At 36.6% G+C, this 15,529-nt stretch overlaps 1 protein-coding gene across 1 annotated transcript in view; it reads left to right on the top strand.

The window, feature by feature from the left end:
• ADGRG7 (adhesion G protein-coupled receptor G7) overlaps nt 1-7,619 on the top strand; it is a 62,797-nt gene extending 55,178 nt beyond the window's left edge. The window contains exon 16 of the mRNA XM_057696415.1: nt 7,359-7,619. Coding sequence (XP_057552398.1) covers nt 7,359-7,619 — 261 coding nt within the window. The remainder of the gene's footprint in view (nt 1-7,358) is intronic.
• Nucleotides 7,620-15,529: the final 7,910 nt, after the last annotated feature.

Raw genomic sequence — 15,529 nt, 5'->3', positions numbered from 1 at the left:
TCATATTGCTACTTACTTTCCAGCTGCTGTGGTTGCCCTAAACCCTGTCTTCTGTTTTTTCAACCTAAGAAGACTGCCTATTTCAACTCCAGGTTTACTCATCCTGAATGGGGCTGATTATGGTGTGACTTCAGGCTAAAAGATATTAAACACAAAACAAAATATGAAAACTTACCTAGTGGAGGTCCCTTTTTCCTAAGTGTAGAGTCCCCGTCTAGTTTATGACTGCTTTTGCTTGTCCTTCAATGTCTTCATATAAGTTTTTAAAAATTTTCATCCAGAGTTTATAGTTGTTATCTGCAAGAGGGTTGATTTGATATGAGCAGAACCATATGAAGTTGTTTTTGTGACATAAGTCATACATAGGATTGAAGACACTTTTATTCCTTGAGGCTTATCTCAGGAATATATTTAATAATAAATCTTTTTAATAATTCCATTCATACTTTGTTTAAAAAAATCTGAATTGAAGAGTTATATTCTTTGTTTCTTTGGAAACCATTTTGTTAACATCTTGGGAGCATCTACTGTGAGAAGCTCAACATTTAGACTAAAGATTATGGTCACCTTCTGATTTTCATCATGGCAAAAATAATCATATAGATGAACCAAAATAGATGAAAATAAAAATTCTGTTTGACCTCAGAAGAGTTTTGTTTTTATTCTTTTGTATTTGTGTATTATATATGGGGAATGTCAAAAATTTAAGATAAAACAGGGAGGCATTATTGAAAGACTTACCCTGAAGTCAGGAATTTCTCTCTGTGCTTCTTAGTCTATGCCTCTTCTCATAGTGAATATTGCCTTTTACTCTGATGAAAAATATTACGAGGGCTTTTGCCTCAGTATATAAGGTTTCATCTTTTCTGAGTTGGCAGAGTGAATTATACTTCAATATAATGAAAGTATCCTTATTTTTTAATTTCTTTTTTTAAAATTCAGGTATGGTTGATTTACAATATTGTGTAAGTTTCAGGTGTGTATTATAGTGATTCAAAATTTTTAAAGATTATACTCTATTTATAGTTTTTATAGAATATTGGCTATATCCCCTGTGTTGTACGATATATTCTCATAGCTTATTTATTTTATACCTAGTAGTTTGTACCTCTTAAATCCCTACCTCTATTTTGCCTATCCTCACTTCCCTCTCCTCACTGGTAACCACTAGTTTGTTCTCTATATCTGTGAGTCTATTTCTTTTTTGTTACATTCACTAGTTTGTTTTATTTTTTAGATGCCGCTCAGAAGTGATATCATATAAAGTTTGTCTTTCTCTGTTTGACTTATTTCACTAAGAATAATACCCTCCAAGTCCATCCATGTTGTTGCAAATGGCAAAATTTCATTCTTCTTATGGCTGAGTAGTATTCCATTGTACATATATACCACATCTTATTTGTTTTTTAAGGTTATGGGAGATATCCTCCAATTTTTTAGTAATAATATACCACATCTTCTTTATCCATTCATCTGTGGATGGACAGTTATGTTGCTTCCATATCTTGGCTATTGTAAATGATACTGTTACAAACATTGGGATGCACGTATCTTTTTGAATTAGTGTTTTTGTTTTCTTTGGATGTATGCCTGGGGGTGGAATTGCTGGATCCTATGGTAGTTTTATATTTAGTTTTTTTGAGGAACCTCCATACCATGTTTTATATTGGCTACACCAATTTACATTCCCCACAACAGTGGAAAGTACCCTTCTTCTAAACTACACACCCTGCACCAGGATCATTTGTGTGAACAAATGTGATCACTAGACCACCTATGTGAGGCACGAAAAGGCATTCCTTAGTGAGAGCTTGCTTCTTAAGCTCCAGACCTCTAACCCTGAAAGCAAAGGAATAATTCCTAAAATTTTATGTAGATTGTTATTACTATAAAAAATTTTCAATTTAATGTTTATTGAGATTACTTTCTGTCAATATTTTCATATGTCACATATGTACTTTTTTCAATGGGGTATAGTTTTCAAGTTATCTTTTGTAAAATCTTATTTACCTTTAACGTGTTCATCAAAAAGGCATGTAAAGTTCCCTTTTACACTTTTCTACCAGTTTTTCTTATGTTTAACTGTTTGTCTTTATACAAATTAATGCTGTATTATCATTTTCTAAAAATTCATGGATGTTGTATATTTCTGGTACATAATACCTTTCATCAATATAACAAGTCACTCTCAGTCCTATTTTATCTTGAAATCTAGTTTTCCATATATTAATGTAGCAACTTCTAATTTGTTTTTATGTGATCTTATCTAATCTATTTATGCCAGTTCTTTTGTCATTAACCTTTCTGTGTCACTTTGTTTTTGACTTACCATTTTTTAGAACCCATATATTTAGACTGTATTTTTAAAATCATTTTCTCACTGTTTTTCTATTTATTTAAAAAGTTAAACTTTTATCTGTGTAGATAAATATTGGTTATCAAAACATATGTTTGCTTTTATTGTCATCTTATTTTCTTTTTTTACACATATCCATGATTTCTTTCTTTGTTTTATATATTGTGCTATATAAATTGTTTTCTTTTATTTAACTTCTCCAATTAGAACATTTTCATTCCATTATTATTTTTGTTTATTAAACATTAACACAATTCATAAGATACAATTTTCAGCTTCCAAAGTAAAACAATATCTATTGATTCCTCCCTTTTTTTTTAATTGGATTATAGTTGATTTTCAATGTTGTGTTAGTTTCAGGTATACAGCAAAATGAATCAGTTATACATATATCCATTCTTTTTTAGATTCTTTTCCCATATAGGTTATTACAGAATATTCAGTAGAGTTCTCTGTGCCATATTCCTTATTAGTTGTCTATCTTATATATAGGATTCCTCCCGTTTAAAGATAGTAATATGAACACAATTTAGCTGCTTCTTGTCTCCTTGTTTTATTGGTACAATTTAAAATGTATCATACAATTATTGTCATTAAATTTTACTGTCTACATTATTTTCTTTCAAGAAGTATTTATATTATCTGGATTTTGTTTGATAATTGTACTAACTGCATTTTCTTATACTTAAATAGTTTCAATGCCATTTGCCAGTCTTCTTTGTTAGGATGTCATATTATTTTGACTTTTTAATTTCAATGAATTTCTCATTTATGATAGCATATTTTGGAGTAATTATTTAATGGATAGTTAGTAAATATTAATGAGGACTTTCCTAGCTGATAATTTTTCTTTAGGTACCATGGCACATGAACCCCAGATTGGTTTGGCATATAATGCTTGGCAATAATTTTTTTTCTTTGAAATTCTATAGACTTATTGAGATTTTATGTTGTGGAAAAAAGGCTGAGAAAGGTCAGAATTTATTTTTTTGGTTCTTCCCACTCCTATGTCATCCCTTAGAATATTTTTTGAAATAATTTTGAACGCATAAGAAGTTATAAAAATAGTGCAGAGAGTTCCTACCTTAGCCTTCACCCAGCTCTTCCAGTGATAACATCTTATATAAGTATAATATATAATAAAACCCGGGAAAGTGACATTGATACTGTCCACGTAGATTATTTACTTATAGGCTTTAATCCCTTACAATGATGTTTTTTAAACAATTTAAAATGTCTTTAAAAAATTTATTTATTTTTGACTGCAGTGTGTGGCATGTGGGATCTTAGTTACCCGACCAGAGATCATATCTGTGCCCCCTGCATTGGAAGCGTGGAGTCTTAACCACTGGACCACTAGGGAAGTCCCTAAAGTGATGATTTTTAATTCTAGATTTATTAATTTAACTATGAATTAAATAAATCTGTTACCAAATGCAATAGAATTATTGTAGTCTTGTAAGTTCATTTGTCCCTTTTTTCCCTTGTACTCAAAAATTAACTTTCTGTGGGTACAAGCCTCATCTCAACTAGATTATCAGTTCTCTAGCATAAGAAACATACCTTGTGTGTATCTTTCACAGTAGATAACATCTGGTTTGATACTGGGATGGGCTATTACTTCTCTAATATTTTATGAAATAACTGTAGCATTTGATGATTGTTTCAGTATTGGTTGTTTTTGGCTCTGGTCAAATATCATTGAGGAGGGACGTCTGATACAAAAAATGGAAATCATTGGGAATGGCATTAGGTCAGTTTGGCTTGACCACAATGATGGAGAGTCTGTAGAGTGCAATGTGGGGAGCTGCTTGACTGAATTGCTACCGCCAGGTTTAATGTTTGCAGGTCTCAGCCTGTATCCCAAGCAGCCCTCTCCAGTGCTTTTTGAGAATAACTCCATTAAACAATAGATGTGTGCCTGCCACCAAATTTGAATGGATATAAGGCAGACCTTTACTGTTTGAAACACCTGACGGAAGCTCCCCAGAAGGGCAGTAAGCAGTATAAGCTTAGTCTGGGATTGCCAGCTGAGTCATGGATTTGTCACCTGGAGTGACCAGTAATTTAGAAAAGTATCTAAAAGAAAGTCTAGGCAAAGATATTCTCTTTTCCATGCATGAGAGAGGTATATTACAAAATAGAGGCTCATTACAAAAAGTTACTACTTTATGGTAAAATTGAAGGTGGCCATGTGGCAAGAGTACTGGACTAAAAGTCAGGAGATTTAAGCTGTCTTCCAGCTTTACAATGAATGATTCATATGATTTTAGGAAAGTCACACAACCTTTCTGAGTGAGGCATATAAAATATAAAATGAAGGGGGGCTGTTAACATTAACACAGTATTTTACAAAGTGGGTTTGAATATTTCCTACACCAGAATTTACATAATGTGTTAAAATGCTGATTCCTGGGCCTCGCCCTTACCTACCCAGTCAGAACCTGTGGGGTAAGAGCTAGGAATCTTCAGGCGATTGTTACGTATACTAAAGAGTAGGAACAACTCTTAGTTCACCTGGAAGCCTCCTTCTAGATTTAGAATAATCTATAATTCTAATAAACATTTACTGAATGCTACAGCTGTTACTGAAAAGGTACAATTTGATCTTTGTACTAGTGAATATTAGTTTGCCCCATACATTTTGTCTTTTCAGATAATATCTTTGGGATTTTAGGGAGCACAGAAATATTGGGAGTCCATTCAGACAGAGTCCCTCAGAATGGTATCTTTATGGATTCTCCATGGTCTAGGTCTTTTCCCAATCATTGTACAACTAGAAATTCTATGTAGTCTTATCTTTACCTTAGAGTTTAGATTCTGGGAAATCCAGGTAAAATAGTGTACTCCGCAAAGAGGATGCTTCTCTAGCAACATTTTTCATGTCTCTGAAACAAATTTCTCTACCTTGAACAATCAGGATGTCCAGTGGCCATTTTTGTCCTCCTGAAAACCATGTCCCATTGCATATTTCCTTGTGTCATCAAGGCCTTCTTCTGGAAAGGAGATACCATCCATTGGGTAACAATCAAGTTAATCTTCCTGTTTTTGGCCAGAGAATTTGTCTATCTCTTGCCAATATGTATTGATTTTCTTAGTCAAACTCTCAGAGTTATCTAACCATAGCACCAGAAGTCTCCTATAATGGTATTCATAGGATATGATTCTAGAAATAATCCTTTTAAAGCTTGGGGCCTAATAGATGCCAATCTGGGAGACATCCATGAATTTTTTTTAAATAACTTTCTTGTTTTGAAATAGTTTTATATAAGAAGTTGCAAAGATAGTACAGAGTTCCCATGTACTCTTTGCCCAGTTTGTCCCAATGATAACATCTTGGATAACATTGTCAAAATCAAGAAATGGACATTGGCACAATACTCTCAACTCAACTACAAATGTTTTTAATCTGTTTTTCCACAAAGGATATTAATGAGGAATTATCAGGGGTCTTTTAGATGCTATAATACACATCACATAATCTTTCTATTACAGATACAAGCAAGAGGCAGAGTAGTGTACTAGATAGAGGAGTTTTGGAGCCAAACATATAGTTAAATTCCAGACTTTACTGATTACTGGTTGGGTGATTTTAGGCAAGTTACTTAATTTATCTGAGCTATAGTTTCCTTATCTGTTACATGGGGTAATAAAGCTTATTCTAAAATTAGGACTAAGTGAGAAGCATTAAATGATGAAGATTGAATGAAAAGCAAGGGTCTGGTATTAATAGGACTGCAATAAGTGGTTCTATACGTTTAAAAATGCATAGAAAATAGTGTTCAGTCCTTGTGCACATCTGGTCTTCATATATAAAGTACAGAAAGGCAATGAATAGAAGTACTTAAAATTTTTTTGGGTCCTTAAATATGCCAGATTTCTAGTTATTTTACCAAAATTCCAAGAAATGTAGAATCATAGAACGTTAGAACTGTAACTGTCAATCTGCCCCATTAGGAAACTGAAGATCATAGACGTCAGAAAAAGAGCAAAGTTACTGTGGTATACTAAAAAATCAATATTTAGTCTTTGTCCTCAGTTCCTGGCACACAGTTCCTCTAACCCTTGGACTCCCTGGAGGGAGTAATGAGTGTTTTTTGCATGCCAATAAGATGACCAGTGGCGGAGGCCCCCAGATAGCTTCAGGATGGCGGCTGGTCACCAGGAAGACCGAGGCTTGATTAGAAGCTTGGAACTTCCAGCCCCACTCCACAATCTCCAGGAATGGGAGACAGGTTGGATGCTGAGTCATTTACCAACCGCTAATGATTTAATCAATCACACCTATGTAATGAAACCTTTATAAAAACCCCTAAAAGAAGGGTTTTGGAGAGCTTTCAGGTTGGTGAGCAGATCAAAGTGTTGGGAGGGTGACACACTCAGAGAGGGCATGGAAGCTGCATGCTGTTGCCCTGTAATATCTTCTGCTTGATTGTTCCTGAGTTGTATCCTTTATAATAAACAGGTAATAGGAAGTAAAACTCTTTCCTGAGTGAGTTCTGGGAGTCTTTCTAGCAAATTATCAAACCTGAAGTGGGGAGGCAGTAGCCAAGTTGGACAGAAGTGTGGATAGCCCGGGGACTAATACTCATCACTGGCACCACTAGTGAGGGCATCTTGTGGCACTGAGCCCTTCACCTGTAGGGTCTGACACGAACTCTGAGTAGTTAGTGTCAGAATTGAATTGAATTGAATTCTAGGACACATATTTGGCGTCAGGATTGGTTGGTGTCAGGAGGGAAAAAAAGTCTCTCGATTGCACAGCCAACATGTGGCAAATGGGGACCTGAACTCAGGTCTCTTAACTCTACTGCTTACATATAGCACTTTAGATGTGAGAAGAATATTGCCCTGATCCTCTTAGACAAAGAAGTACACAGCTGACTGGTAAACTCAGGTTCTTACACATGAAGAAGGGTGGGTGGCAGGGGGAAATCCAATTTCTTCCTTCATTCTGTATCTCGAGACTTATCTAACATTAAACTTTTCTTCTATTTGCCAGGGAATACAAATTTTTTTCCTCCACACTGTCAGAACCAAAATCTTCCAGAGTAAAGCTTCCCAAGTGTTGAAGTCACTGTCGTCAACTGCTGGGCGAGTGAGGGCGCTTCCAGCAATGACCCCACTGAAGCTGCGTGTAAGGATGTATAGCCTGCTCAGGTCACTTCCAGCCCTAAATGAGCACTTCAGGCTGCTGGAGCCATCTATATTTACCGAGGAGACGACGTTGTCTGAAAGTGACCAAGAAAACCTAAGCATCTAGAGAGTAAAACTGTTACCTTCTGTGGTCCTCTTTTTACTCAACTCATGCGTTTCACTTTTTCTATTTCCTCCTTTTATTACCCAGTCTTCTCAAAGTCTCCCTCAGTGTATTTTGCTTAAGGTTAAGCATCAGGTAAAATCTGTCGTGTATTATCATAGGGAATAGTGGATTTGGTAGTTTTTCTGTTATTCAGTAGATTCTTACCCCGATGAAGTGAAGAATTCCATTCAGCTTTCAAGATAATTCAAGGTTATCATTGCTCTGTACATCATAAAGCCTATGCGACAAAGTTTGATAAAAATGTAGAACCTAAAACAAACTCTTTTACAATTTACTAAAAAGGACATGAAGAGAAAAATTGACCCCCCAGAACAAAATGACTCTTGGTGAACACTGAAGAGAGTAGCTTATATATATCATACTTTTGATCTGTGAATATTTTAAATTTGTATTATTTCCAATTAAGAATTTTGCAACAATTTAACCTCTGGAAAGGGTATTTTTTTCTGTCAAAAAAGCATATTTTATGACCAGAGGAATTGACTCCATGAGAAATGGGAAGTGAGACATAGAAAAATTAGTTGGTTGCTAAACCCTCTGAGTATTTCCTTCCAGTTCTTGATATTTCCACTCTTTTATTGATGAAATGACAGTGAGGCTCAAAAAATTTAAAGTTAGTCACTATTACCCCTTATGGCTTTTAAAAGATCTAGCCACTCGTGCAGTTTCAAACACTTGAATTATTAATGGCTTCCTAAATAAAAAATGACCTCCACTGGGTTGGGGAGCACTCCCGCTGGACTTAAGAGATTGAGTCTTTGAATTGCTATGTTCTGTTTTGTCATAAACTAGGCAGCTGCTGTGAGCGCACTGGACTAAGGGACTAACAAAAGTCATGTGAGCTGTGGCATACCCTTCCTACTACGCCCTGAAGAACATGTGTTTTTTAATAGTAATGGTTGTAAAGGACTGTTGGGTTTCCAGGCGAGCCAAGAGCATTTTTCATCTGTAGTATAATTGCGACCTTACAGGATAATGGAAAAAAGTAAAAGGAAGGGAATATAGAAGCAAAGCAATTCTCAGAAGTTAGTGTTTTTAGTGGTGTTACAGTGCCATCCCTAGATAGGGGCTGGACTTTGGGAAAATTATAAGATGTGGTTGACCTACTTCATGTCCTAAAATTTATATTCAGATGAAAATAAACCTGAAGTAAAGGCCACTTTAAATGTGAAATGAAAATCACCAAAGAGCCACATTTAGCCTGAGGGTGAAATATATGTGTTCCCTTGGTAGTTTTAGTTTTCTTTGTACTTTTTTCAGCATTTTGGGGGAGGGTATAGCAATCAAAATGTCATATTATGTTCCTGGAATGGCTCTACCATAATGTACAAGCTCCACACACACATTGTGGAAGCTGAGTCAGGCAAACGTTGCTGTTCCCCTGCCACCCCTGAAATCCTACCGCTTGGAAATAATTCTGTTGATTTAAGCCTTTACCTCATGCACTGGTCAGGAATCTTGTAGTTTAGCCATAGAGCTCCAACTCAAATAAGGTTAAGAGTCAGAGAGTTTAATGGTTCAGTTAATTGTACAGTGCAAGGGATGAGTTGGTTTTAGGTAGGGTGATTATATGTTCTGGTTTGCCTGAGCCAGTCCCAGTTTGTGCCTGTTGTCCTGATTCTAGTATTACTAGCAGCCCCTTTTACTCTCGAGTGTCCTGATTTGGGACACAAAATATATGATAACACTAACTTTAGGTCTAGAGTTCAAATGAAATGAGTTCAAAGACTGTGCCATGATTCTCTTTTTCTCTCCTTATTTCCTGGCTCTTTGTCCTTCTGTGTTTGGCTTCATCATCATATTGGGTTTTCATGGCTGGACACTGGCCATTGGCATCCTCTTCCTCCTGCTCTGCAACTGCCTGTCCGTGTCTCCCATTGGTTGCAGCCAGCCAGAAGCCAGTTGAGCCGGGAACCAGTGGGGCTCAGTCTCTTCTTACACAGAGCAGAGCAGGGGCAGGGAGAGGAAAGGACCAAAGAGCTGGCACACCTTGATGAGTCATGTGCCCACAGGCACTGTATCCAGGGATTATCCATCCAGCCTGAGTCACATACTTGCTGTGAAGTGGAGGGACAGGGGATGCCCTGGTAGACAGGATATCCTGGAGTGGAGAGTAGACAGGTACACCAAGGATGGGATGCTGGCAGCAAAACGTTGAGGTATTTCCACTGTATCTCCTGACAAAATACAAGCGCCTCATGGGAAAACAACTGCTTGCAGGCTTATCAGTCATTTCCCTGACTCTGAATAAGCCTGTTAGATCCTTGTCTGAGCAGGGTTTGAATGCGGTGGGTAAGGAAAACAAGAAATTATTTGGTGCCTTTGAAGTTAAAGAGCAAGGACAGGGACTATAAGGGTGATTTTACTTAAAAAGAAAATTTCAGGAAGGGACGATTCAGAGTACTGCAGAACTGGTTTTCATGATATTACATGGGGCCAGTGTTCCCTGTTTCTGATTTATTCTATGTGATAACAGTACCCTGTATCCTTTTTGGTTGTGGCAGAACATGGAGTTTCTTTGGGGAACAACCATCCTAAACTTTGGCTTCATTTCCTGGGTCTTAACAATTCAGAGCTTACTGTTTGTCAGAGTTTACATTGCTTTTTCTCTTACCCTTTCCAATTTGAAGTTCGCGTTGCCTCTTTTTTTTTTCTGTTATCAACAAAGGGGAGACAATTCTCAGGCTCATTGCTATCAGTTTGTCATTGCCTCTTTCGGAAGAGCTTGACATTCTTTGCCAATGCTTGGGAAACCTGGGCCAAAAGTGCTGACTGGATCATACCAGCCTGTCAACCACAGGAGCTCTCTGGCCCTGTGGAACCTCCTTAATGTCACCCTGGGCCCTTCAGTACCTGGCTCCTTAGATGAGGTCCAGGACAGGATTGATTCCATCTCTGGGGGCAGGGGTGTGGGGTGGGAAACATGGGGCTATAGGGGGAGGGGCCAGTTACTAAGAGAGAAAGAGGCTTCCTGTTTACATTTTTAAAACATTGTGCTAACCATGTTATGGCAATTTTAGAAGATATTTATAAATTATCTTCTTCAAAAAGGCAAAATCCATTTCCCTGACCTGCCAATAATGTCTCTTTTTTCCATGTTCCCTTATACTCTTTGTTTGAATATGAACATACAAATTTAAAGGACTGTAATTATAGCAAATGAAATTTTATGCTGATTTTTAGTTACAATTTCCCAGTTCTTATAAGAATTGATTTATAATAAAGCATAAGTTGCTAAGTCGTTCTGTTACTGATGTCTGGATCATTTCGATTTTTAATATTGTAGTAACATATTAATAAACTGGTACATATATTTTTTTCCTTTCTTTTCAATTATTTTCTGCAGACAAATTCTCAGGATGATGATAAACATGTGAAAGGTATGAACATTTGTATGTATTACTATATTGTCTTGACAACATTACACTAATTTATAATGTCACCAACATTTGGAGTACCATAAGCAGTTTTTTGTGTACTGTTTACTTTGGTATTTTATTTTTAAATTATTTATATGTGTTGTACATTTATCAATTGAACTGTTTTTTTTCTCATAAATTTGTATGAATTCTTTTCTCTTATGGTTATTAGTCCTTTCACTATTACATTTAGTGACAATATTTTCCCCCAGTTTATTGTTTTCCTTTCTTTTTAATATAATGAAATGCTCACTCTGCATTTGATTCAAAATATCCAAAAGATTTATGGAGCATTTAGCATTTCTTGAGTTTAAATGTCTTCACACAGGCAGAGTATTTTTCGTTTTGTGTTAAGGAATATATTAGGGATTATGTAAAAACTTCTAAAATGAAGAACAGGGGTATAAAAATGCCAACTGAGGCCAAAGGAGTCACGTATGACAGACACATGCCGTCTCTCACCCTTTGTTATATCGTGCAGCAGTTGGGTGGGGTTCCATGACAAAGTTATTGTCCCCTCTCAAACATGCTTTCTGTCTCTTTGTGTCCATCCACCTTTTCCTAAAAATAAAACACCGAATCTTGGAGGAGATTAGCAATTATTTGTTAACACACACAAAACCCTCAGAGAGATTCAAATGTTACATACGCATCATCTGTATTACTTCATTTACATGTAGGTAACCTATTAAAATGTGTATTTGAGAAAAATATAAAAGTTGCTGAAAAATTCAGTAAGGAAATCAGGAGGAAGAGAAAATAATCATAGGAGCAAAAAGTAAGAAGAGATGTGGACTTCCTAGGTGGCACAGTGGTAAAGAATCCGCCTGCCAATGCAGGAGACACGGGTTCAAGCCCTGCTCTGGGAAGATTCCACATGCCATGGAGCAGCTAAGCCCGTGTGTCACAACTATTGAGCCTGTGCTCTAGAGCCCGTGAGCCACAACTATTGAGCCCATGTGCCACAACTATTGAAGCCCACGCACCTAGGGCCCGTGCCCCACAACAAGAGAAGCCACTACAATGAGGAGCCTGTGCACCACAATGAAGAGTAGCCCCCGCTCTCAGCAACTAGAGAAAGCCCGTGTGCAGCACGAAGACCCAATGCAGCCAATAAAAAAAAAAAAAGTAAGAAGAGATGTATGAGATTAGTACCCAAGGAACATGTCATATGAGCTTGTATTTTTGCTTAGACCATAAGCTTCCTAACACCCAACATATATAGGGAAATTTGATCACACAGGTCACATACCTCTTAACAATTAAACAAACACATCTTGGGAAAAACACAATTATTCTAACAGTACTTGAAGTTGGTATTGATAAGTTTTCATGAAAGTATCCATCTGAGTATATTACCAAATGAGAGGGCAAACTATTTTGAAGGAACAAAAAAGCAATCACACTTGGAAACGCTTATGTTCACAACCATACCTGCTAGTTTGTTCAGTGTAAACAGTCATCTGTAATGTTCAGTGTTACCTCAAAGTTATACAATACTATGTATATACAAAGACACTCAATACATCATAGGACTCTTCAGTCTCCTAAGTGGGTCACTGAAGACTTTTTTTGTTTGTTTTTCAAATATTGAAGTAATTTTCCTTAATTTCGGTTATTGAAGTTAATTTTGTTGTTTGCTATTTTTTTACTTTTAAAATTAACTTCATTGCCATATAATTTATATGTAATAAAATGCACCCATTTTAAGTGTATAGAGATGTTTTAACAAATGTGTACACCTGTGAAACCACCCTAAACACGATTAAGAACATTTCCTTCACCCTGTAACACACTCCACCCGGGTTAAACCTGCCCCAGCTCCAGGCAACCACTGATCTGCTTTCTACCACCATGTATTAGTTTTGCCTGTTCTAGAATGCCATGTCACTGGGACCATATCCTCTTTCAAGTCTGGCTTCTTTTGTTCAGCATAGTGTGTTTGAGATTCATATCAGTGGTTTGCTTTTTATTGCGGAGTAGAATTCAGTTGTTTGGAGGGATCCCGTTTGTTTATGTACTCACTAGCTGAGGGACATTTGGTCGTTTCCAGGTTTTGAAAACCATGGAAAAAACTGATATAATCGTTCTTCTATAAGTGTGTGTGTCGATACTTTTTCTCTTAAAATATCTAGTACAGTGTAATTGCTGAGTCGTAGAGTAAGTATATATTTAACTACATAGGAAACTGCCAGTTTTCCAGAGTAGTTTTGCCATTTTATGCTCTCAATAGCAATATATGGGGGTTAGTATTTAAAGTCTTGATTTTTGAATTGTTTCAAAAAGTAGAAATAGCTCATAAATCCTTTTTACAAGCTATTGACCATGTTTCTGAAAAATCCCATTGCTTGATAGTTAACCCTCTATTTTAACAAAGGAGAGTAAAAACAAAAAAAAAAATAAAGGCAAAGCAGAGTGGTATGATCTAATCATATTATCTCTTAAAAGCTATATTTCCCAGGGAACTATAGTCCAAATTTCAGTAGAGTTTTGTTACACGTGGAAGTATGACATTGATAATTTGCTGAACTTTGATACAAGCGGCTATGAAATCATGATACAAGTGAGACCTTCTGGACCTTTGCGATAACAAAAAAAAGAAGATCGATTTTTCTGCCATAGTACTTACCAAGTAATAGCAGACTAGGGCAACATTCTGGACTGGGAGTTGTAATTCCAGCTACAGGTTATGTGACTTTAAGCAGGACGTTTGCCTCTCTGGGCATAAGCCTAGGCTCTACCTTTGTAATGGGCAGGACTAGGTAAATTCTAAACTCAGCTCTAAAATTTTGTGACTCTAAATGCAAGCTGAAATTATTTTTACATCAACTGAAAGTATTTTTTTCATCTACATATAACCTGAGTATATGCCTTAAAAAAAGAAAATAAATTAGAGCACACCAGATACAGCCAAAGTCCCAGCCCCTTCATCTCCCTTTCCTTCTCATTCTCCCCACATTTAACTACTCTGTTTGCTGTGTATCCTTCTAGATTTTAAGAAATACACATACACAAAATTGTATACCCATAGAAATTCATAGTTTTGTGTGTGTGCTTGTGTTTCTCTTTTTTTTTTACATAAATGCTATAGGGAACTGATTTGGTTGTCCCCAGGAAAACCTCCAGGTTCACTAGGAGCTAAGGGTTCACTAAGATTCAGCATGAAGTCACATTCATGGCTATGATATGTATGATATATAACAGCAAAACAATATAAAGCAAACTTAGCAAAGGAAAAAGTTGCATGGGGTGAAGTCTAGAGGAAACCAGGCATGAGCTTCCAAGAGTTCTCTTTCAGTGAGGTTATGGCAGGATGTGCTTAATTCCTCCAGCAATGAAATATCGTCTACCAGGGAAATTCATTAGAGACTTGGTGCCCAGGTTTTTGCTCAGGGAATGTCACAAAAGCATGCTCTATCTGGCATGTAACAAAATTTCAGACTCCCAGAAGGCAAGCAGGTGTTCAGCATAAACCACGCTGTTCATACAGTTTAGGCACAGGGCACCATTCTTACCAAAGAATAGTGGGAATGCTCCAAATTCCCACCCTGCAAGCAGGTCTTTGTAAGAATAGCAGTCTCCGGCTGCTATGTTAACTCTTTTCTGCACGGTGACATAACTTTCTGAAACTTGCTTTTTTCACTTGATAAAATATTTTTGAGATTTAACTGTAGGCGTGTATGTGTGTGTTTCTTTTCACTGCTCTATAGCTTTCTACTTGAAAATAACACAGTGATGGATATCTGTGTTCTCATATGCAAGGATTTCTCTGGTACCCTAAAAGTAGGATTGCTGGGTTATATAGGGTTGGGTATTTTAGATGTTGGTAACTATTACCATACCACCCTTTAAATAGTTTGTTTCAATTTATGCCCCCACAACAAAGTATGACTGTCTCTTTGGCCATATCCTTTTCTATAAAGTGTTATAAAATTTTATCAAATATATGAACCATTTCACCTCATTGTGGTTTTATTTTGCATTTTTATTACAAGTTTTTCTTCATTGAAATTGCTTTTTGAGAATGCCCTATTTCATTATGCATTTATATGGAGGGACTAAAAACAGGATCATTGGCATAAATGTTAGATTAGAGATGCGAGAGGCTCCAAGTACCCAGAGTTTGATTTGACAGGTGTGATTTCTAGAATCTGACATCTTGGTTTCTTAAAAGAGCTGGAAAAAGCTACTCAATCAAATGAAAAGTTGTGAGAGCTCCTTGTATATCTTGTGGATTTAGCCTTTCAATATAAACTCCTGACAGTGCACAGACGTAGTTCAGCACTCTCTTCAGGAGACATAAATGAAGAAAAGTGAACAATTTAAGAGTACTTAGAGATGAAATCTTGTACTTCTAGGGATCTAGGAGCTCACCACTGATGGCTGCTCTCAGTTCCTGGAAGTTTGCTCTAGAAAATGGTGGAGAACGTA

Source organism: Hippopotamus amphibius, chromosome 10, assembly GCF_030028045.1.
Source record: "Hippopotamus amphibius kiboko isolate mHipAmp2 chromosome 10, mHipAmp2.hap2, whole genome shotgun sequence".
NCBI lineage: Eukaryota > Metazoa > Chordata > Mammalia > Artiodactyla > Hippopotamidae > Hippopotamus > Hippopotamus amphibius.
This window is presented reverse-complemented; position numbering and strand designations above follow the sequence as displayed.